Source organism: Copadichromis virginalis, linkage group LG10 (genome assembly GCF_057382275.1).
Source record: "Copadichromis virginalis isolate Kocher_CV1m ecotype Utaka linkage group LG10, C_Virginalis_male_GT1.1, whole genome shotgun sequence".
NCBI lineage: Eukaryota > Metazoa > Chordata > Actinopteri > Cichliformes > Cichlidae > Copadichromis > Copadichromis virginalis.
Genome location: NC_140627.1, coordinates 4795873 through 4818081, shown reverse-complemented (window position 1 = coordinate 4818081; position 22209 = coordinate 4795873). Strand labels below are relative to the sequence as shown.

At 38.8% G+C, this 22209-nt stretch overlaps 1 protein-coding gene across 1 annotated transcript in view; it reads right to left on the bottom strand.

Moving 5' to 3' along the window:
- The window catches only part of LOC146699710 (protein turtle homolog B-like), a 132437-nt gene that overhangs the window by 90348 nt on the left and 19880 nt on the right, over positions 1-22209 (bottom strand). Inside the window, exon 2 of the mRNA XM_085469550.1 lies at positions 12147-12338. Within this exon, the coding sequence (XP_085325676.1) occupies positions 12147-12338 (192 nt within the window). The remainder of the gene's footprint in view (positions 1-12146; positions 12339-22209) is intronic.

The window sequence follows — 22209 nt, the reverse complement described above, 5'->3', positions numbered from 1 at the left end:
TCTGATAGTCACATGTCCTGTGTGCATCATGTTCAGTTTTGCTTCCCCTGTCTCGTCAGTTAGATTATGTCCAGCTGTATCCCCCAAGTGTTTCCTCTTTGCCCTGATTCACTGTGTGTATTTATTGTCTGCATTTCCTTCTGTTCCTTGTCATGATCTCTCTCAATGCTGTGTGTTCTGCCAGCCTAGTGTCTTCTCAGTTTTAGTCTTGTTATCTGTAAACCCACCAATAAAGCTGCCTTCAAGTTTAATTCTGTCTCAGTCTCCTGTCTCCTGCATTTTGGGTCCTATCCTGCCGGCCTCACAGCGCGTCATGACATCTTCACTACATCCATGAATCTTCTCTGTGGCCTTTCTCTGTTCCTCCTGCCTGGTCTCTCCATATTCAACATCCTTTGTCCAATATATCCACTACTTCTCTTCTGCACACCAGCTCCACCTTGCACTAACTTTGTTATCAGATCGTGAGCTCTTCTTCTCATGTACTCATTTCTAATCCTGTCAACCCCGCTCAATCCCAATCTTAGCATCTTCAGCTCTGCTGCCTCCAGCTCCACCTTTGGTCTTTATGTTAGTACCACTGTCAGTGGTACAGATGAGCAGGTCTCAATTGTAACTCTTCCATTTCACTTGTGCTGCTATTTAATCTCATCTACTATATAGCTTTAAACTCAAATACCTCTACTCCTTGCGTTACACCTCTTAGCTCTTGCAACTCTCTGCCTGTCATTTACATAAATGTTTCACTCAAATAAAATAAGTTGCAGTAGCATTGTCCAATCCAAGCTCTCTTTGTCTATTTCACCCTTTTGAAAGACATTTCAAATAGCTCAATCTCTGATACAATTCCTCATGATCTCATTGCGCTTCAGCCTTAGCACAGTGGTATGGTGTTTAGCCCTGTCACCTCACAATGAGAAGGTCCTGGGTTCAAACCTAGTCTGGGGTGTTTGTTTGTAGACTTCTGTTTATGTCCTCTTCTTGTCTGTGTGTGTTCTCTCTGGGTACTCTGGCGTTCTCCCACAGTCCAAAGACATGCATGGCGTTGCCCGTAAAATGGCTATCTCTCAGTGTTAGCCCTGTTACAGACTGGCATCCTATCCAGCCTGCCTCTCGCCCTATCACAGCTGGCATAGGCTCCAGTCTGGATTCAGGAGAAGGGGAATTAATTTAAAACTCAGCTTTAATGCTGGTAACTTGCACGGGGAAAAAAAGTCCAGAACATTTGCAACATTTGTTTTTCTTTGAGGAATATCAAAGTTTGTGGCATGATGCTTTTTGTGCAATCTTTGGCACTCTGTCATGTGTAGAATTATTATTAACAGGTCATGGTGCTAAATATTTTGGTAATTTTTACAAATATGTACAAAATGTAGATTTGTCCTGCCAATTAAAGTGAGTTACAAACTTCTTAATAATTTCTGGTAATTAATAATGAATGCAGCAATTTGGGGATAAATCAAACTCAGTGTGAGCTGTCATTTTTAAAAGATCCTCATTAAAAAATTAATATTTAGATGTTTTTAAACTGCTGCCAAACCTTTTAAAGCAGAGCAGAAATTTGGTTAATTAAGCAAGATTAATGCAATTAAAATTCTGTCTACTCTATGTCCCTATATAGTGCACGGTCTACCCATATGGAAAAGATATATATAAATTTTATAAAGTTTGTATCTGTCTTGTGTGAAACTTATATAAAAAGCATATAAGTGTGAAAACAGATATAAGATCCCTTAAAAAATTATATAAAGAAACTTGTATGTTTTGGATACTTACTAAAACAATGTATGAAAGTAATGCGAAAGTGGCCACTTTCATGAGTAAATCATGTAAGCCTTATATGGTTTACTCATGAAAGTGGCCACTTTCATGAGTAATCACATATAAGTTTTTACTATTTCTTTTCCGTATGGGTACTTTCATGTTAACTAAAGTAACCAAAGTGAATTATATAAGATGTACTATGCAACATTTTCTTCATTATGTGCAGTATTTACAGAGTCAGTGCAATTTAACAACCCCCATACAGTAAGGTATGACTAACATGACATACATATATAGTTTTTACACTTGTGGAACACAACAATAAAAGGTAAACTGTAACAAAAGAGAGGAAAGTTGAGTAAGGTGATTTATGCCATGGCAATGAGTCTTAATGGTGTCATGTAGAAAAACTATCTGGTTATTCTGTTGCAATTTATATCCTACATATAGTGTATATTTAAATGAGTTATACTCAGGCACATTCACCACAGTGCCAACCACTTCCCTGATTTTTCTTGTGTTTGTCAGATACAAAATCCTTAATTTTCACTACATGCGCAGAAATGTCAAATCAGACTCATGGTTAAAGTGTAAAGCATGCACAGGACATCCGGCTGACTACACTAGAAGACGAACACTTCTAGTGAAGACGATGAACACTTTGTTCATTCAAAAGAGAATAATGGTGCCATACAGAGGCCTTACTGTGGCTGAAGCATGTTTTTATCAGAGCCATCTTTATGCCAGGCTTTTACATTTGATGCATGGATGATGTCATCACCATGCAACCCTGCTCTGGCAGATTGTCTTCTGAAACAGTAACGAGGAACTCCATGCCTCCACAGGGCCATGGTTTGCAGTAGTACACCCAGCCCCTGCATATTTAAGCAGCAAACCATGTATAAAAGTACTTCTGATTATTTTAAGGCAGAATTGTCTAATTAGGTTTTGCTCTCTTATGGCCTGGGAAGCAGTGATGGAGTGAGAGAGGAAGTGGAATTTTCCTGTGAAATCTTTTAATTCCAGCCTGGTTGCCTCTCAGGCAAAAATAGTCTGAGGGAGAACCCAAAGTGGCAATCGGGTGTAACCTGTGAAGGTAAATCACATGTCAAAAACCACGAGGAACAATATTTCAGTAGTTAATGGAGAACACGGTTAGCAGGTAAATTCCAGGTTACTCTATTGGACATTGCTTTTAATGAATTTACATTTTTTAGGATTTTAATATGAAATAGAAAGATGGGTTATTTCTTTCTTCTTAACTTCCTAGCAAAGTTATATTGAAAACATAGTCCTTCCCTCACTCATCCTATGTATGTTAATCAATCTGCAATAAGCTTACAATATAAACTGGCACCAGGATTAACAGATTTTATCTATATAGATTTTAGAAGTTAGTAAGCTTTTCAAACACTTACAAATCCTTACAGATTATATATGTGTAGTGACTGATTTCAAAATAAAATATCAAATGCTTGAAAATGCCACAGCGGAAAAATTTCAAGAAGATAGCTGGGACATGCTTTCCAATTATAAAAGTTTGACTCATGAAGCTATATTAAAACAAACTTGATGTTAGCTAAGTTTCCAACACCAGTGACATACGAGTTAGTCAACTTTACCAGATTCATGAGTCGCAAATACCAATCATGGAAACGCCATGTAAATCAGCTCTGGTGTTTGTATGGCGTTATTTTTGTGCCACTATTCTAAGCACATGTAAAAAAAAAAATTGCAGGTGCAAGTGTTGCATTTTGAGCAGAAATTTATTTTTTAAAAAATGTTAGACCACTTTTGCAAATATGTGATGTCTTGATAAATCGAGCAGGTATTTGAAGTTTACACAGCACCATTCTCGCATGAAAATATCTTAAAAGTTTATTTTGTGACCCAGAAAGAGTAATATTTCAAACTCTGCCACTCTGTGTTCCTCCGCCACTGCCTCGTTTGAGCTTTGGACGAAATGGATTCTGGGATATTGCATTTCATCATTTCGAGATGATTGGAGACCAAATCATCCAATCAGAGTTTTTTGCATCCAAGTCTGTGATTGGCTGGTTTTGTGGCACAAATATAACAGTGTACAGAAAGAGTTGAACGTGCACAGGCAGAAATGTTGAGAGCGCGAGCAACACATTGCGAGCGAGCGCAAATGCAAAAACTGAGCGAGAGGGGCTGCTATTGTGTGTGTGTGGATAATAGCAAACACTGAAATACATTTTTTGCACGCAGCTATGAGTTTTGTTCACTCAAATTTAGCTTTTCTTCGTTCAAAATAAATTTCTCCACTAAATGCAACACTTGCACCTGCAAATTTGTTTTACGTGCGCTCAGAATAGTGGCACAAAAATAACGCCATAGTTTTGCTGCCAGTTGTACAGTTGCATGTGGATGAAATAGCAAAGAAGGAGGACAACCTCCAAAGTCCTCAACTTCACTTCTAATAAACAACTGGATTCAATTTGACATTAGCTGTTCCAAGAGGACAATGATCCCAGTAGCACAAAGAAACTGGTTTTGGAATAGTTAAGTAGGCCAACATTAAGTCTCTGGAATGGGCTTCCCAAAGCCCTGAACAGAACCCTACTGAAAATGTGTGAACTATGCTTAGAAGTCAAGTTCCTGCCAGAAAACTAACTAACTAACTAACTAACTAACTAACTAATATCAAATCAGCCAAGAAGAGTCTAAAATCCAGATGGAATAATGCTAGAATCTTGTTGAGTACTACCAAAAACATATGGTCCAGGTGTAATCTGCTTAGCAACATTTAACCAAATATTAGTGGGCAGTAGAGCAGGACGATATGACCAAAAATATTTATCACGATATACATTTGAAAATTTGCGATAACGATATAACTGACGATATAATTGACAAGAGAAAAAATACTTTACAACTCCACAACTTTATTAGTGGAAAAAAAAAAACATCAATGTATTTTCACTTAAACAAGCAGCTGTTTTTATGTGCATTAAAGTTATATAAAAGTGTAACAGTGCAAATGCAAATTCCTTGCTGACAGTTTAACCAAAAGGCATTTCCAGTGGAAATTGGCCGACATATCCTCAGCATAACCATGTATAATATCCACAAAACTTAAAAAGAGGTTATACACACACAATACGGTAACATTATGTTGAAGCACAGTACGTATCACTCCGCGAGGCTCCTGCCTACGATAGCCGTAACGCTCCGACAATCCATCAAGCGGTGTGGCTTCTTAGCTTAGCAAAGTCGTACTGAAACATTTGACAGATTTTTGAGCGCCGTGCACATAAAATCGTTTCGAGGTCACAAACAGAATTCATACATAAGGCACACGGGATTATAAGGGGCACTGTCGACTTTCAGAAAAATCAAAGGATTGATTTTAAGTGTGCCATATTTTCCAAACAACACGGTAATAACGACGGCCCGCTAGCATGCTCTACCAAAAATAGTGCTTTGTTGTGTATCTGACGGACGAAAGCTAAACCAGTTCCACCACTGAAGCTGCAACATTTTTACAAACCAATTCTGGTTCATCCGTTTCATTCAACGGTTTGCTTTCGCCCTCCTCTTTCTCCGTCGCCGCCATGCTTTTTCCGACGTGTGCGTATGAAAACAAAGGCACTGCGCATGCGCGTTTTACCCACATTCTATCGCGATATTTCATTTTTCTATTGTTGGTGGTTAGCACTGTTGCTGCACAGAAAGAAGGTCCTTCAGCTATCTCTCATTAAGTAAATCTCACTCAGGTGCTTATTTTCGAGGATCTCGTGTTATTGAAATGAACTGCTTGGATCTGAGTTCATTGTTAGTATAGAACCCACCTTCAACCATCATCAGAGATCGAGATTTTACTTGACCCCCCATTTTTTTTATTTGAGAATATACATATTCTAAAAATTAAAGAGATCTGTGGTGGTAGATTTACTTGCCTAAGGCCAGTAGTTCATTTATATTGCTGCCATAAAAATCTCAACAGGTGACAAGAGGAAGATTTTACTGCGGTCATAGAGAAGCCGGAGTCATTTGTATTCCTGATTTATTCCAACATACCTTGAAGCATTACTACACTCAAATGAAGAGTCACTAGAGGATTTTGGTGGCATTTAAAAGAAAACTGTGCTCTCTCTGGCCATGTTTTCTATCCACACTTCACTAACTGTTTTCAGTAGCAGTTATGTCCTTATCACACACAGTAGTCACTGTGGGTTTCCTCATAAAAGCCATACATTTCAGGAGACATTCCAGAAAGCTGCAATTAAGCATTTCAAACAGTTTCAGCCAGAAACAAGTACTACACCTGTGCAAGCTAACATAACAACAAGAGCTAAATAACACAGCAAACAAAGGAAACCTTTGAACCCTTGACCTTTTAGAGTGGGACTGACATGGATCATTTATGCTGTGAGGGCATAAGTAGACACATTTTTCTGAAATGTTTCCATTTGTCCGCCTTATAACGAATGGTGCCTCCAAATCAATACAGAGATTCTCTGCATTCTTTCCCCCGCATTGCTTCTCACTTGCTCTTTGTACTTGTGTGATAAAGTTACTAAAAACTACTGCAACTTTAAAAGAAGCAGGCTTTAAATACAGATTGTTCTCAGTGTGCAGTGAAAATGTAGTTATTGAACTACGTTATAAATGCATTGACTCGTGGTTAACAACAGCACGAAGACAGCACTATTTTTAACAGCGTCACTGACCACAACAACATGTTGTCTACAGCTCACCATTGAGATTCAAATGAATGTTAAATCATCTTATGGGCACATAGTAAATAGAGCCTAAACTACACCCACAACAATGCAATGAACATATAAAAAAGGAATGTTTTGAAGACAGCAAAAGCAGCAGCCAGCAGGACTTTGATTCGTTGTAATAATGACAGAGGTCCAGCTGTTCCTCTAATCCTATCTTGTTAACTCAATCTATTCCTACTTCTTGTCTCTTTTATCAGTTTCATACAATCACCACATGGCAGTCTATCACAGCTCCAGTCATGATGATTGGCATTAACTTTGATAAGATTAGAGGACTGGCCTTGGGTCCACATTTTCAACTTGGTATGAGGTCGCTTTTGGTACTGCAAGATCCCTTGTTACCGCTGCAGGTGTAAAATCAATACTACGCTCATATCTGTCCATTAAATACAAGAATAGAGCCTTCAACGGAAAATCTTGGAGAAAAAAAAACATGTTGATCTTTTTTCTACTGTTATTTCTGTACAGATCCTCTTTTACCCCAACTTTCTATCATTTCTATGGTACGTGGACAATGAACAAAACCTCTGTTTGTTTCTACTATCACCAGACATTATATCACTCAATGCGAGCCTGCCAGGTTTGCCAGGACAACTTCAGTTCAGTTCTCTCTGTTGCCTACATAGAAGACGACGAGAGTCTATGGAAGCATTTTAAATAATAAAAAAGGAATGAATTTTAAAAAATGTATAATTTTCTTTCTTTTTTTTTTAACTCAAGTTACCTTAAGTTAAATAAAATGGAATAAGGGGCTAACTTGACACTCTTATATTATCCTATATATAGGATATACATAGAGGGAGAGAAAGAGAGAGATAATAAACTAATTATTATTTGTGGTTTGTTAAATGATCTTTCAGTTTGCTTATTGATCTTTCATCCATATCTCCATCCTACAGATTCCCACGTGTACCGGAAACATTCTACAAAACTTTGACCCATGATATCTCGGGGCTTCGGAGGTCAGCACTGTACCCTCACAACAAGAAGGTCCTTGATTCAGTTCCACCAGCTCAATGAGGCCTTTTTGTATGAAGTTTCCTGTGAATGATGTGTTCTCTCTCGATACTCTGGCTTCCTCCCACAGTCAAAGACATACTTGTTAGATTACATCATTTTTCTAAATTGGCTTTAGGCATGAATTGTTGTCTGTCTCTATGTGTTAGCTCTGTGACAGACTGGGTTCAGGGTGTGCTTTGCCTCTTGCCTTGTCTCAGCTTAGATAGGCTCCAGCCCCACGGTTACCCTGATAAGTAGAAGAAAGTGGACAAATGCATGCATGGAAATATTCTCATGGGAAAAAGATTTAGAGATCATCCATGAGAACACTGTAATTTATAACCACTTCCTTGTATTTCTTTATTGGTCTCTCTCTCTACCTAGTTTAAGCTGCAATTTCTATTGCATAATTATCATTATATGTCCATAAATTCAATTCTGAAGATCTACAAGAAAAAACATTCTATCACTCAATTTTTTCCTTTGTTTTAGTATATAAAAAGAAACTAGCACAATGCTTGTTTCAGAAGGCAGGACAGAGGGACGTGTAGGAAAGACCGCCCCTGGGGTCAGCCAAATGTATCAACCATTTAGCAACTGTCCCAATCTAAAAAGGAAACAATGTAAGCCTCTGTATGTCTGATGCTTTGGCCATGACATTTAACTACATAATAAAAATCACAATAAGCAATTGATGTCAGCCTACATCATCATCAGTAAACCAAGTTATCTCAGTGCCAGTCTTCTTGCTTCAAATACCTTTATTATGAAGCATATATAATGAAAAATATAGAACCTTTCAGTTGAAATTAATGTTTCAGTTTTTAACTGGACAGTCTATGAACAATTGTTTAACAAAGTCCCCACATCACTGCCCCCCACACCCCTCCCTATCAACTCAAATCCTCAAGCTGCATTAAAGGCAGTGAAGTTTTGTTCTCTCTATATTAAAGATGCTAAATCTGTTCAAAGTCCTCCAGTCTGTTTTCTCACTGTTGCTATCCTGATGTTAAAAATTGGAACATCCTTTTTTCCCAGAAGAAAAGCATAAGGTTTTTTGCACAGAGGAGGCCATAAGACAGGAGGTGATGATCAGAAGAGGATTCAGTCTTATTTGGCTTTTAAAATCTTTGAAAACAAGGAAAATATTCCCAGTCAAAAGTCCTCACATTTGGCACATGTGATGCAGCAATGAAACAGATTTGCCTCTGATTTATTTATTTATCACATATAGGTGATTCTATTCAACTTCACTTTTAAATAGACTTTTAAAATGTTCAACTTTAACTTTAGTCATATCTTAACATTATCTAGCCCCCTTTCTCTTCCCAGCTCTCTTTCAGTCTTTTTGAGACCATCCATATTTATCTGTCTCACTGCTTTTTCTAAATTATTAAGCTATGGCTTTACTGAGTGTCTGACCTTCCGATGTCTATAGAAATCTGGCTTTGGCAAGCTGTTTTTCTCTTGAAGCTGCAGGATGACTGCAAACACACCTTGGTTATACAGGCTCCATCCATCACTGAAGGTTTTGAGACAAATAGGATAACATTGCAATAGTGCCAAGAGAGTGTGATTGCCAATCCTTTTTCTTTGTGTCCAACCAGGTGGTGACTCTCTAGCCAGTAGGAGATACTTGTTAACTTATAACACACAAAGTCTCGTAGAGCCAGCCTTCCACTTGTTTTGCACTTACACAGGCGACTCTTTTATATCCTTTGAGTTTTGTAATTCCAAATAAATGAAAGAATTATAACATTCAACTAAGATGAATTGCTAAGTTTTGAAAAACGTATAACAATTGAGGGAGGCAAATCATTTTAACTGTAATTAATCTACCAATTAAGGAAATTGGGAGTGTTATGCAGAATTCATTCCACTTTGGTCTTGAACTTCTCCAATACGGCACCAGAATTTTAATCGCTGGCTCTCTTCTATAGTGTCTTTTATTCTGTCTTTCTCCCATCACCCCCAGCCTGTTGTCCCAGATAGCCGTCCATCCAGCCAGGTTCTGCTGGAGGTTTCTTCCTGTTATTGGGGTGTTTTTCATTGCCACTGTTGCCAAGTACTTGCTCAGAGGGGGTCTTTTGATAGTTTGGGTTTTCTATCTATTACAATATAAATATATTCAATACATGTTGTTTTGAGGCGATTGCTCTAGTGATTTGTTGACATATAAATAAAAATGAATTGTATTACACTGACTTAAATGTGTTAGGTGTAACAAACCTTTTGCCCAAAGGCTTGGAAAACAGGGTCGGAAAAGAACAGATGACTGCACAGATGCTTCTCCTGAAAGACTTTTACTGATAGTTTTTTGCAGCCACTTCAGCCCCTTGTCTCGGTAGCATACTCTAAAGCTCCAGTAAAGTTAACTCCATACAAGACACTGTGTCACCTGATGAAGGGAGATATCATACATCTATTAAGGCTAGAATTTTTGTTTGACTTTCGTTTGCCAGTCTTGGGTATATTTAAGAACTTTACTGCCATTTGGAGTACAGCATATTCCACTTAAACACAGGGTGGCTGTAGCTCGGGAGGTAGAGCAGGTCATCTACTGATTAGAAGGTTAGTGGTTCAATCCCTGGCTCCCCCAGTCTGCATGCCAAGTATCCTTGGATGAGATGCTCTCCAGTGCATCCGTTGCAGTGTAAATGTTAGTTAGTAAGAACTTAAACGCATAGAAGGAAGTGAATGTAGCATGCTGTATGAAGAAAAGCGCTCTATAAGAATCAGTCTGTTTACTTGCATATAGCAAGAAGAATATACAGTAGAAGTAGTTTATAATTTGGAAACAAAGTTTCTATTATATGCTGGGTGCATATTCATATTTCACGCTTAATTGAAGTAGTAAAATTAAAGAAACATGACAAAGGTTAAAGTATTAGCTAGTGAGATGTAGTATTTAGGTGTGTGGGATACATATTTAATCAATATTTCATATTTTATGATACTCGTCTCATTAGTGTGAATTAGCACACACTAATCAGTTAAGACAAAGTGTATGAGGATACAGAAAGATTGCACAAAGCTTCTGTACATTTACTACAATCTTCAAGTCTATCTTACTTTTTTCCCCTCCTGCAGCCTGAGACGGGTAGAATAAGGAATGTTAAGGACACTTTAAAAAGAAACCTTTCACTGCATCTGATGCAGATCTGTAGACTTGTATCTACTATGTTAATTGTTTGTCATTATATTAAACATGTTTTTAATCGATATGACTGTTTTTCACAAACAATACATTGTTGGAGACACCCATGCACACTCTACTGTGGACACAGGGGGACAAAGGGCTCTGTGGAGTTCTAACATACTCGTGGTAACAACTACATGTGAATAGCACAGGTCTGCAACCAAAAAACTGCATAGGACTTTTTGACTGTTTCACTGAAAACAAGAAAAATATTTTTAAAATTCCATCACGTCAGATTTTCTTGCAAAACTCAGGTTTTTAGTTTAATTAAGCGTACAATTTCCCCTTTTAAACTGAAATCTGGTATCCTATACTTGAGTCAAAAAACCATATCCAATAATGATTTCTAACATTAATTTAATATTTCTAAGTGTGAGACTCAAAGGAAATAAAGCGAAAGGAGGAGAGAAAGTTTTCTCAGACAAAAAGAGTGAACATGTAGTGTTAAATATATCATGAAGGAATTGTTTTTTGTTTCTTTGTTCAATTATAAGAAAGATTATGCATGGTTAATTGTAATAAAATATTGACTTTTTTTTCATCGCTGTTGTGCTTTTTTATTGTAAACTCCTCATGTTTTGCAAAAAAAAAAAAAAAAAAAGGTTTTTTTTGCAGACCTGTATAATCATTGAAAAACATATAGTTATTATTAAACCCTTTACTCCCTGGAGGTACTTGTACCAAATCAGGCCACATCACCAAAACTGTCACCAGAGCTGGTTTTAAAAGGTTACAAATTCTCTCCATGTTCACGGGACTTAAATAGATGTAACATTAAATTCTGTTACAAAGTCAGGAGAGCTGCAGTTGAAAAGTTTCAGAAAACTTCCAATAATACAAGTGTTTACTTGACATGTTGCAAAACTTCATTTTATTTAGTTAATTTCCCTTTACACAGAAATTTCAATTTGGAATAATAAGGTAGTCTAAATGAAAGAAACCACTACGATTTTAGCTAACGTCAGCACTAATTGCCTCCTTTCCTAATTAGTTTACACATTGCTCAGATCGAAATGTCAGTTTTTTCTCACGTAGCCTACGTACTACTGTCTGTGTTCTAGAACAAAACACTGAGATAACTTTATGAGATAACTCTCACCACCACTATCTAAAAAAGTGGAAATCTATTTATAGTTCCCAAAATATTCATGGCTGCCGACTCCTTCTCAGCCTGGAAAACTCCCATTTAATCATATAAGAGACAAATGGATGAATAATTTAAGTCAAACGAGGGGGAATTATTTCTGCAATGTAATGATCAGAGGAATGAAATCAAACAAAAGCAAGGGAAAATCCCTCTCACCTCTCATTCAACTCATGTCTGTGGCCAAACATCAAACAAATGTGAACCCATTCAGGTCAGTGAAATCCTGGATTTAGCTTGGTGTCAACTGACTGATGTCTCAATTTCACTGTAATCACTATCTTACCAGCATATTCCGGGTCCACATGAGGAGGGTAGAAGCGAAAGTTGATGAAGAAAGGGATGGGCATTCCATACTTGAACCACTCCACCACATAGGGCTGGCCGTTCAAGGGATGGGAAACGTCGCATCCCAGGATGACGTTTTCTCCTGCACGTGCTGTCACAAACTGGGGCTCCTCTCGCACTCCGTGGGCACCTGTGGAAACAGTAACAGGTAACAGTTACAGGTAAGAATCCAGCTTACACACCGACAGAGTGTAAAGTTCCACTTTGGAATTAGATCCACGATCTGAGAACTTTTTATATGTGGAGTTTGTATGTTTTCCCTGTGTCTGCATGGGTACTACAGCCTCCTCCCACAGTCCAAGGAAATGCCCTTAGTGGAGTCGCGTTACCTGATGATTATAAATTGTTCAAAGGTGTGAACGGTTAGCTATCTCTTTATTAGCTCTGCTATAGACTAGTGAACTGTCTAGGGATCTGTAATGGTCCGTGAGTCGTTTGGTACCAGGCCGTGAGAGTTGAGGCTCAGGTGTGAAATGTATGGTTTTTATCGTTAACTCGGTTTCCCTGGGTCTTTTCCCGTGTTGTACTCATGTCTCTTATTTTGAAAGAAATATTTACATGTTACCATAGCGATCAGAGAGCATTAAGGGCCAGAGAGGAGGACGTTACTCTCAATGTTGTTGGCGCATTTCAGGAGGACGCTGCTAATAAAGTTACACGATTACACAGTAAAGACGCATTTATTATTATATTTACAAAATACCACCGTTTTTGTCTCAGTCATATCATTTTATTTTGTTGTATTTATCCGTGACACCTTAAAGGCCAGTCTGTGAAAATGTTGCCTGACATCAAACCGGTCTGTGGTGCAAAAAAGGTTGTGGACTGCTGGTCTAGGGTGTACCCTGCCTTTCTCCACTATGGCACCATTGATAGGTTCCAAGATGGATATTAACATGTCCATGTGATAGCTGTTGGCATATAAATCAACAAAGATTTCTACACTTGTCTCTAAAACAACAGGTCAGGCTGTATGTGTTTCAGTTGTTTAGTTATTGTAGCCTTTTATATACCTTCTTGTTTTTCAGTTTATTAGACACTTTAACTCCTCATACTTGCCCTTTAGCCAGATAAGGAAAAAAACAGTCATTGATATACTGAGCTTTCTTCATACTACAGGCCCCAGATCATTTATAAAACATAGTCTACCTGCACACTATTTGTCACAACAATGTAACAGCCCAAAACTTATGCAAGTGTTACAGCTCAGGCAGCCATGGCAGTTAGATGCTCAGTAGCTGTCATGGCTCTAGTAGTATCTATTAGACTTTAGTTTTTTTCTGCTATCAACATTGTTCCTTGATATAGTTGTTTATAGTAGTATTTTTTTCCCCATATGTTCTGTGCTTAACTCTAGTTTTCTGTTATTTTGAATGGTCCTGTTTTGGTTCTAATACAACTGTTCGTTTAAAAAAAAAAAAAAAAAAAAAATGTCGCTCCGCTCCATAATAGGCTAATGATGATCTGTCTCAACCAGCTCATTTGACTGACAAAGTTCTCAATCTGGAGGCTATCGTGACATCAGCCAGTTTGAAGTAAACAACAAAGGTGCCTGCTAAGCTCATTCCAGTGGTTTAACAGAAACGCCACGACAGAGATGGTTGAGATTAGCAAGAAATGTAGCAAAAAGCTGTTTAGAAACAGAGTTCCACCCAGGAAGTGAGTGTTTTTGTGTGATAACACAAACCTGGGCTCAGCTAAAAATTCCATCACTCGAGATGCAAAGACCACCGGTGGCAAATCCAATACACAACCAAGGCCACTGGGTGGTTGATAACAGCAAGATTAACAGCGCTTTCAGACACATGAATGTGATTTATCTTGTGAGAATCTTTTTCAACTGACAGAATGTGAACAGACAAAAACATGAAAGAGGTGATGTGACAGTAATGTCCCTGATGCTCGATAATGCCCGGTCCTTTAAGGTTTTTCTTTAAGCATTCGCTCTGTTCACTCAGGACCGGAGCAGTCCGAGTCAGTCTGTGTGTCTGTGGGCTAGGCGCTCACATTGATCCCAGGCTAATTACCATGTAGCTTGGTTTTATGAGCGGAAACCCGGTGTGGTAGCATTTTACCAGTCAATACAGCTAATCAGATGTACTCACTGCTCATTCCTCTGTGGCCAGTAAGGAAGCCGGGCAGGCAAACACAATCTACTGCGCACAGTTGATAGCCTGCTGCCTGTAGCGCTTCTAATTATTGAAATCAAACAGTGGAAGGCAATGTGAGCACATGGAACCAACAGGATTTTATCTACTATGTACAAATAATCAAGGGACAGCTCACTAGTGTTAGTACTGTATTCTGTAGAAAGACCTACTACAAATGTGAGTCAGCAAAAATATTTTCAGACACTGATAAAAAAAAAAATGCAGTCACTGTTATTACTGTGAGCTGAAGCATCAACTGCTGAAATATTTAGAAACCAGTGATTTGGTGAGTGGATATACTGTCTCAACCTAAAGCTCAACCTGGTCCCACACCAGCACTATTCATTTTTTAGTTAATTTAAAAGTAGTCCTACAAAGGACTATAGTAAAGACTCTCTATATGTTGTAAATACCAAAGATTACAACTGATTATAACTGTGCTTTATCATCCATGTATTCGCTTCCGCTTATCCTTTTCAGGGTAGCAGGGGGTGCTGGAGCCTATCCCAGTTGTCATAGGGCAAGAGGCAGGGTACACCCTGGACAGGTCGCCAGTCTGTCGCAGGGCTAACACACAGGGAGGGACAACCATTCGCACTCACATTCACTCTAAATTGTGCATTCATACCTATGGGCAATTTAGATTTTTCAATTAACCTATCCCCACAAGCTGCATGTTTTTGGACTGTGGGAGGAAGCCGGAGTACCCAGAGGGAACCCACGCAAACACGGGGAGAACATGCAAACTCCACACAGAAAGACCCTGCTGACCTGATGGTGGAATTGAACTCAGGACCTTCTTGCTGTGAGGCAACAGTGTTAACCACTGTGCTGCCCTGTGCTTTATCATATTTACCTGAAACCATTCACCAATGTGTTTCATGCAGAGGTGCTGAGTATTTATCATGAAGTGCAAGTACTGTTAGTGGAAACAAGCAGAGAGTGAGCTGTATTTCCAGGCTAAAATTAAAATAATGAAGAAATAAATATCTCCACAAAGCTGTTCAATGCAGCACAATGTGGAATAATGTGGAAAAGGACACGTTGGCAAAAAAGTTTGACCTTCTGTTGCTTTCTTTGGGGGGAGAAAGATGTCACGATGGAAACAGAAGAAGAAATATGAACGTGTGAATCAGAAGCAGAATGATAACACATGAGCCCACCTCTCCTTCGACAGTGGTGCCGAGTGCAACAGTAAAGAAAAGGTCGGGGCAAACAGCTCGCAAAAAACACACAGATATTAAAAGGATGCTTTCTGCTTCAGCCCCATCATCAGACTGAAGACCTCTCTAGTTTGCAGTTACCAATATGTGTGTTTGTTGTGCAACACACCAAAACAAATCACATTGATCTAGTAATTGAATATTCATTCAAGACCAGCTATAAATTCTCAACAGCGTTAACCCAAATTAAGTCTTCAGCCAACAGCCTGAGCTTTCAAATGCATATTAAGGCTGGAGGAGGGAAGCACGCAAAGCTTCCACAGTCACCTTGAACTGAGGTCACTACGAAAAGCAATTAATTGTGTAAGTTTAGCACTGAACAGATGATATTTATCATATAATTAGACCTAATCGTTACTGTCAGACTAATGAAATATAAAACACAAAGTGAAATGTAAATCAACAAATACGAGGAGAGCTAGGCTTCCCTAAACAGCGTGGGGTATCTCATTGAGTGATTTATTACCAGGATAGGCCTTTCATTTCCCATAGAATGCATTAAATAACACATTCATGTGCTGCATACAGAGTATCTTTATACAGCACGACTGAGAGGCAGTCAGTGTGTATCAGAAGCAGCCTGTGGATTCGTGGTTTGATGTGTGTTCTCATGCTTGTTGGAAGAACTGGCTAATAACTGAGCGAGTGTGATTTTCCTATTGGTGCACCCCACACCTCTGCAACCCCACCCCCTCGCTAACACACACACATCTGCACACGCACTACCTCTAGCAGTGCTATGTGTTGATTGGCTGCTGGTGACATCATCACAGATAGCACAAAACAGCCCCCTTGGAAGGTATGACTTCACTGTTTATAACTGATGAGACAGAGAGGAGCAAGAGACAGACAGTGAGTTAAATCCCCACCACCACCGTAAGGGTTTAGCTCATTTACAATCAAAGACCCAGGGGAGGATACTGTGGCAAGGTAAAACCACTGAGGTGTGCATACACATACATACACACAGCTCCAAGAGTGTAGGCAGGGTGGAACAAAAAGGGAGGGTTCAGGGTATTGTTGCCAGGAGGACTGTAACGCTTGAGTACAGTAAGTTGCTTCAAAGCCACAATCAGATTATAAAGTATAGTGTTTAATGAAGGGTGACACAACAAGTCAGCAAAGTGTACATGTTTATTCTAATCTCAAAGAACTCTGACGTTGACTGATCACTTACAAAGGTAAACTGTTTTGTTTTTTTATTTCAATGTGACTAAGGAAAATGTAGGTAGACTATGATTGGTACAAGGAGAGAGGTGGCTGATATGACGGGGAGAAGGAAGGTAGATATAGTGGGAAAGTAATCCCAGTATTATTGGAGATGGGTTCAAGCAGTTCTACCATGGTGTAGACAAGAAGAGAAATGGAGTAGGTGAATAGAGGGACAGACAGGATATTCAGTTTGAAGTTGGACAATAAAGTTATGATGCTTAATGTTGTCAGTGCATATGCCCCAGAGGTTGGACCTTGCTGAAGAGGAGGAGGACTTGTGGATGAAATGATAGTGTCTCCTTGAGGAGAGATTTCTGACTGGAGAAGATTTCAGTGGAGGTGTAGGTGAACAGAACCGGGGTGATAACGAGGTTCTGGAAAGGTATGGTGCTAAGAAGAGAAATGCAGAAGGCCAGACAGTAGTGGATTTCCCAAAAACAAAAAAAAAGGATTAAATGGCTGTGGTGAACACGTACTTCAAGAAGAGGAAGGAACAAAGGATGACTTATAAGAGTGGAGAAAGTTGCACACAGGTGGTGCACATTTCATGCAAAAAGTGCGACCTAAAAGTGATAGGTGACTGCAAGCGAGATTGGGCAGGAAAGGATGTGCAGCAGGTTACACTGATTAAGGATAGTGATTAAAAAAAAGGACTAATGAGTGAAGATAGCGCATTGAGAAGAAGCACTTTGAGGAGCTGGTGAATGTAGAAAATGAGAGTTAGAGGAGGACAGATGGAAATCAGTTAGTGAACTAGTAAGTACAGCGAAATAGGAAGGAGGAAGTGAGGGCAGCTTTGGGAAAGATTTATTGAAGCGAGCAGGCATAGAGTTGTTCCAGCTATCTATGTCAGTTTCTAACTCCAGTATCCAGATGGATGAGTTCTGCAAAACAATAAATAAACGTTTAAAAAAAAAAATCACTGCAACAACAGTTTTCATGATGGGGCAAACTATCCACAGAGGCCAATACGGCTTTTTGCACCAGGCAGTAAACATGCTTTTTAATGCTGTAAAGTGGGGTATTATAATAGAGAAGCGAATGGGAGCTGGATTTAGCCTCCAATGGCACCAAGAGGAACTGCAGTTTTTTAGCTCTGGAGGTTGCCCATGTACTACAAACAGAATCCAGTGGAAAATACAAGTTTGTAAGAGCACACTTCTTTCTTCCTATTACTTGCATGACATTCTCAATGTAATTATTTCTAAACTCATTTTAATTCAATTTCTTTCTGCAGTTGCAAAGAAAGCAAAAAAACTAAATGTAACATATGTGTGTTACAGGTGTTCTCTGGTTCATATTCCAGTACACAGCAAAGTGACAGTCAAAGGTTAACTGTTTTTTCCTGGAGATCATTTAACAGTATGATACACTGTGACACTACAAATAGGTTTATCGCCACAATGAAGTCTCACAGAAAGGAACATTTCTATATTTCTATATTTATACATGGTGACAAAAGAATCCATGCATAAAAAAATCACTGAGGTGCAATAAATAAACAATACAAGAATAATGCATTCTCAACACTGTAGTATCTGAGCTGAAACTCTGATGACAGTGAGCATACTCAGGCCTCTCAGCTGTTCCCCTTGGTTTGTTCCTGGCGCTGCCACAACAGCAGCAACTGTCCACCCTTCCAAGTGTCTACATAATGTTGTACACAGTACAACGTAAACTCTTTTTAGCTACATCCTATTATGCTTGCACCTTCTTTCTGAATCATATTTGAAAGTTGAACTTAGCATACTGTGGTGGTAATAAAATGACAGTCCTGTGAAATGAATGGAAGCATTATTAATCATGCCAGTCAGCCCATAAGCCCACACTCAGAAACCCTTAATAAACATGAAGCAATTATTTTGAGTACAATGGAACTGAAATATATCAAATCAAAGGTTTATTTATTCAAAGTGCTTGCTATAAGCTGTAAATTTAATTTGACCAGATTACATTAAATTTAACCTTTTGCATTGAATTTTGGAACAAATTTTACATGTTATTAAAATAATTAATTAAGCATTTTGGGCAGAATTTAGTGTGGAGCACATATTGTACAACAAGGGATATAATATTCCACCAATGGCTACAACAGAACTCACTGAATTCGCAGGAATTTAAGAGTAGCACTTCAATAGGATGCCACTGTTGCAACAAGTCAGTTCATAAAATGTCTTTAGATATTCCACCATCAACTCTAAGTGGTATTATTGCAGTGTGGATGAACTGAGAAGTAACTCAGTGATGAAATGGCATACCACACAAAGAAGAAGTCGCCAACACTCTGCAAAATCAAAAACTGCAGAGTGCAGATTAACATCCATGTAAAAACTGTGCATCGGGAGCTTTGGTGCATGGGTCGAGAAATGAGTTTGAAGTTGTAAAATGAAGGGGAGATGTTGATTGTCGTCTGTGCATATGGCCAACGGGTTGGATGTCAGTTAGAAGATATAAGATATATATATAATATATATTTCACTCGCTGGGCTCACGTCCTCATTTTATGTTTGACAGTGTTTTTGTAGGTAAAGGTGAATGGCTTGGACATAAATTGAGCTGCTGGTTGGGGAAGGCCTCGAAGGGACCTGGCAGATCCCCATGTACTAAACAGAAGTGAAGAAGATAAAGAATTGATAAGGGGAGGTAGGGCGGGGCATGTAAACAAGAATAAACAGCTTATCGGACTGGGGGAGCCTATATAGATGAGAACCGCAAGGAGCGTGTTTGGTGGCGTGGTCCCACTCTTAAGTGTTAGATGGAGTAAAGTACAAACCCATGTATCCTTTATTGCTCTCTATTATTATTATTGTTATTTGGTGGTAGTGGCATTTAAAATAGCATTTACAAATAGTGTATATTAACTCTTAATATTTTTCCTTAGATGCCCAACAAATATGTTAAAATTTTAAAACAGTATCGAAATGTCTTCAAAACCCAAAACATAGGAGCAGACAAGAGCTTGACATCAAACACAAAACAATAAAGTTAAGTGTGCACAACCATGTGAACTGCAGTGTATTTGTTGTGAAAGGAACAGTGAAGAACAATGCAGTCTAAATCTGTGTACTGGAAGAAAGATGTAGGAAAAGGAGGAAAACTGAAATCTGCAATTGCAAAGTCATATCTACAAGCTAAGGGGAAAAGCATAGCTCATTGGTGTTTGTCAGCTTGTGCTCCAACCCTCCGATACACAAGGGTGGCTTAAAACACTAATGCTACCAAAGGATGGGAGACTTGACCTAATTCTGGGTCTTGGGCTCTCATCCCTCATCATTTGAATTTAAATATCTTTCCAGTGTGCATGCAGCAGCATCTGGTTCACCATGAACTGAATGTGTTGCAGAAAGTATTTATATTGCCTAAAGCTTGACGAGTTTGACTACGACTACGGTCAAATTTCGCATCCATTTTAAAATAATTCTGTATACATTCAAGGCTATTCATTCTCTCTCTCCACCGTACCTCTCTGACTTATTACAGATGAAGCTCCCATCCCGCTGCCTCAGATCTTCATCTTCTCTTTCTCTCTCTGTTCCCTCTGCTCGTCTGATCACAATGGGAGGGAGGGCCTTTAGCTGCTCTGCCCCTCGACTTTGGAATTCCCTACCCCCGGACCTCAGAAATATTAGTTCATTCTCTCTTTTTAAGTCCACCCTCAAAACTCATCTGTTTAAAATTGCCTATTCTTAAATTTCTGTATGTTTTAACTTTTATCTTCTATTTTTACCATTGTGTATATTTCCAGTTTTTATCTGTTGTACAGTGTCCTTGGGTGCTTTGAAAGGCGCTATTTAAATAAAATGTATTATTATTATTATTATTTAATCCCAAATACATACTGCTTTCAGTCCACGCAAACAACCGAAGCCACCGGTTAAAGTGACCACACCTGGCAAAGACTTTCAGCCAGCTTTTTTGATTATGAGGCTCCCATTTACAAAATGTCTTTAAATCCAGTCCACTTTTCCTGGCACTGATGCGCTGATGCATGTCATGTGTTGATTCCAAGATCATCAGTTCAAGCTCAACTACAATGTGCGACTGCCTAAATGGACAAGTCAAATCCCTTCTGGACAAAGGTTTTATTATCTGACGAGAAAATGACTGTTTGGCAACAATGACAGAAAGTATGTTTGGAGTAGTTAAAAACACTATAGCGACTGTCAAACATCATAGAGGGTGGGAATCCTAAAGAAGGAGGACGATTTCCAACTTCTTGAACTTCACTTCAAATAAAACAGATGGTTGAAACATGGACACAATTAGGCATTTCAGCCGGACAATGATCCCAAACACACATCAAAACTGGTTTTAGAGTAGCTAAAGCAGGCTAACATTAAGCTTCTGGGTTGACTTTCCCAAAGCCCGATCACAGCCTTATTGAAAATTTGTGGACTACACCTAAAAGCCAGGTCGATAACATGAAACCAACCAGTTTAATCGAACTTTCTCAGTTCTATTGGTGAAACATCCAACCAGAATCCCATCTCGACCTGAAGTCTTTGGCTGCAAAGACATCAGGTCGAGGCGTAACTTGCTAAGTTACATCAGTTAACCAAATATCGCTTAGCAATGTTAGTGTGAGTATACTATTTATACCTATACAACCCTGTGTGGATTAGAGAAAATCCAAAATAAATTCAAACTTATGCACGCAGTTATTATTTTCTGCACAGCCAGCTGAAGTCGCAGCTAGCAGCAGCCATGACGTCAGTTTGACAGCAAATTTTTTTGTACAGTGCCATTTGTGCAAGGAACAGCAAGATGGATATAAAATGGTCCATAGATTTGTCTGTGAAGTGTCTGTGAAGAGGACAAAGAAGTGTGTTTAAGCCTCTTACCTCCTGCTGACCGTCAGGAATTAAGGCCAAACAGCTGATGGTAGATCAGCAGACATTCAAGTTAAAGAATGTTCATAAAGAAGCAAGGGCAAACAGCTCTATGACTATTTCACTCTTTAAATACTGACAATTTAATAAACAAGTCTCTATTTCAGCAGGCAGATCGTGAAAACACCACGTTCATTATGTAAACCCCAGATTTCTTTACGCTATAGTTTCTGTATTGTCTGTTGTTTTCGTGCCTGCAATGTGTGATCAACCTCTGGCAAACCTAGATCTTTGGTGCAATTTTGTTTGGGAAGATGTAAACTCTCTGATCAAACTGCTGTTTCAGGAGGGTAATGATGGAAAACTCCCAAGTTAATCCTGGCACAAACCTAAATGAAGTGAAGCAGTGTATTCTCATCAAGAGAGGGATACAGACATTTTTGCATCTATTCAGCTATCAGCATGTGTTACATGTTCCACTCTTTTTCTCTTTAAGTAACTTTAAACAGGTCAGGATCACATTCCACCACTGGAGGAAGTACATATGTATTTCAGCCCACCGTGTTTTTGGTAGGAAATTAACACTT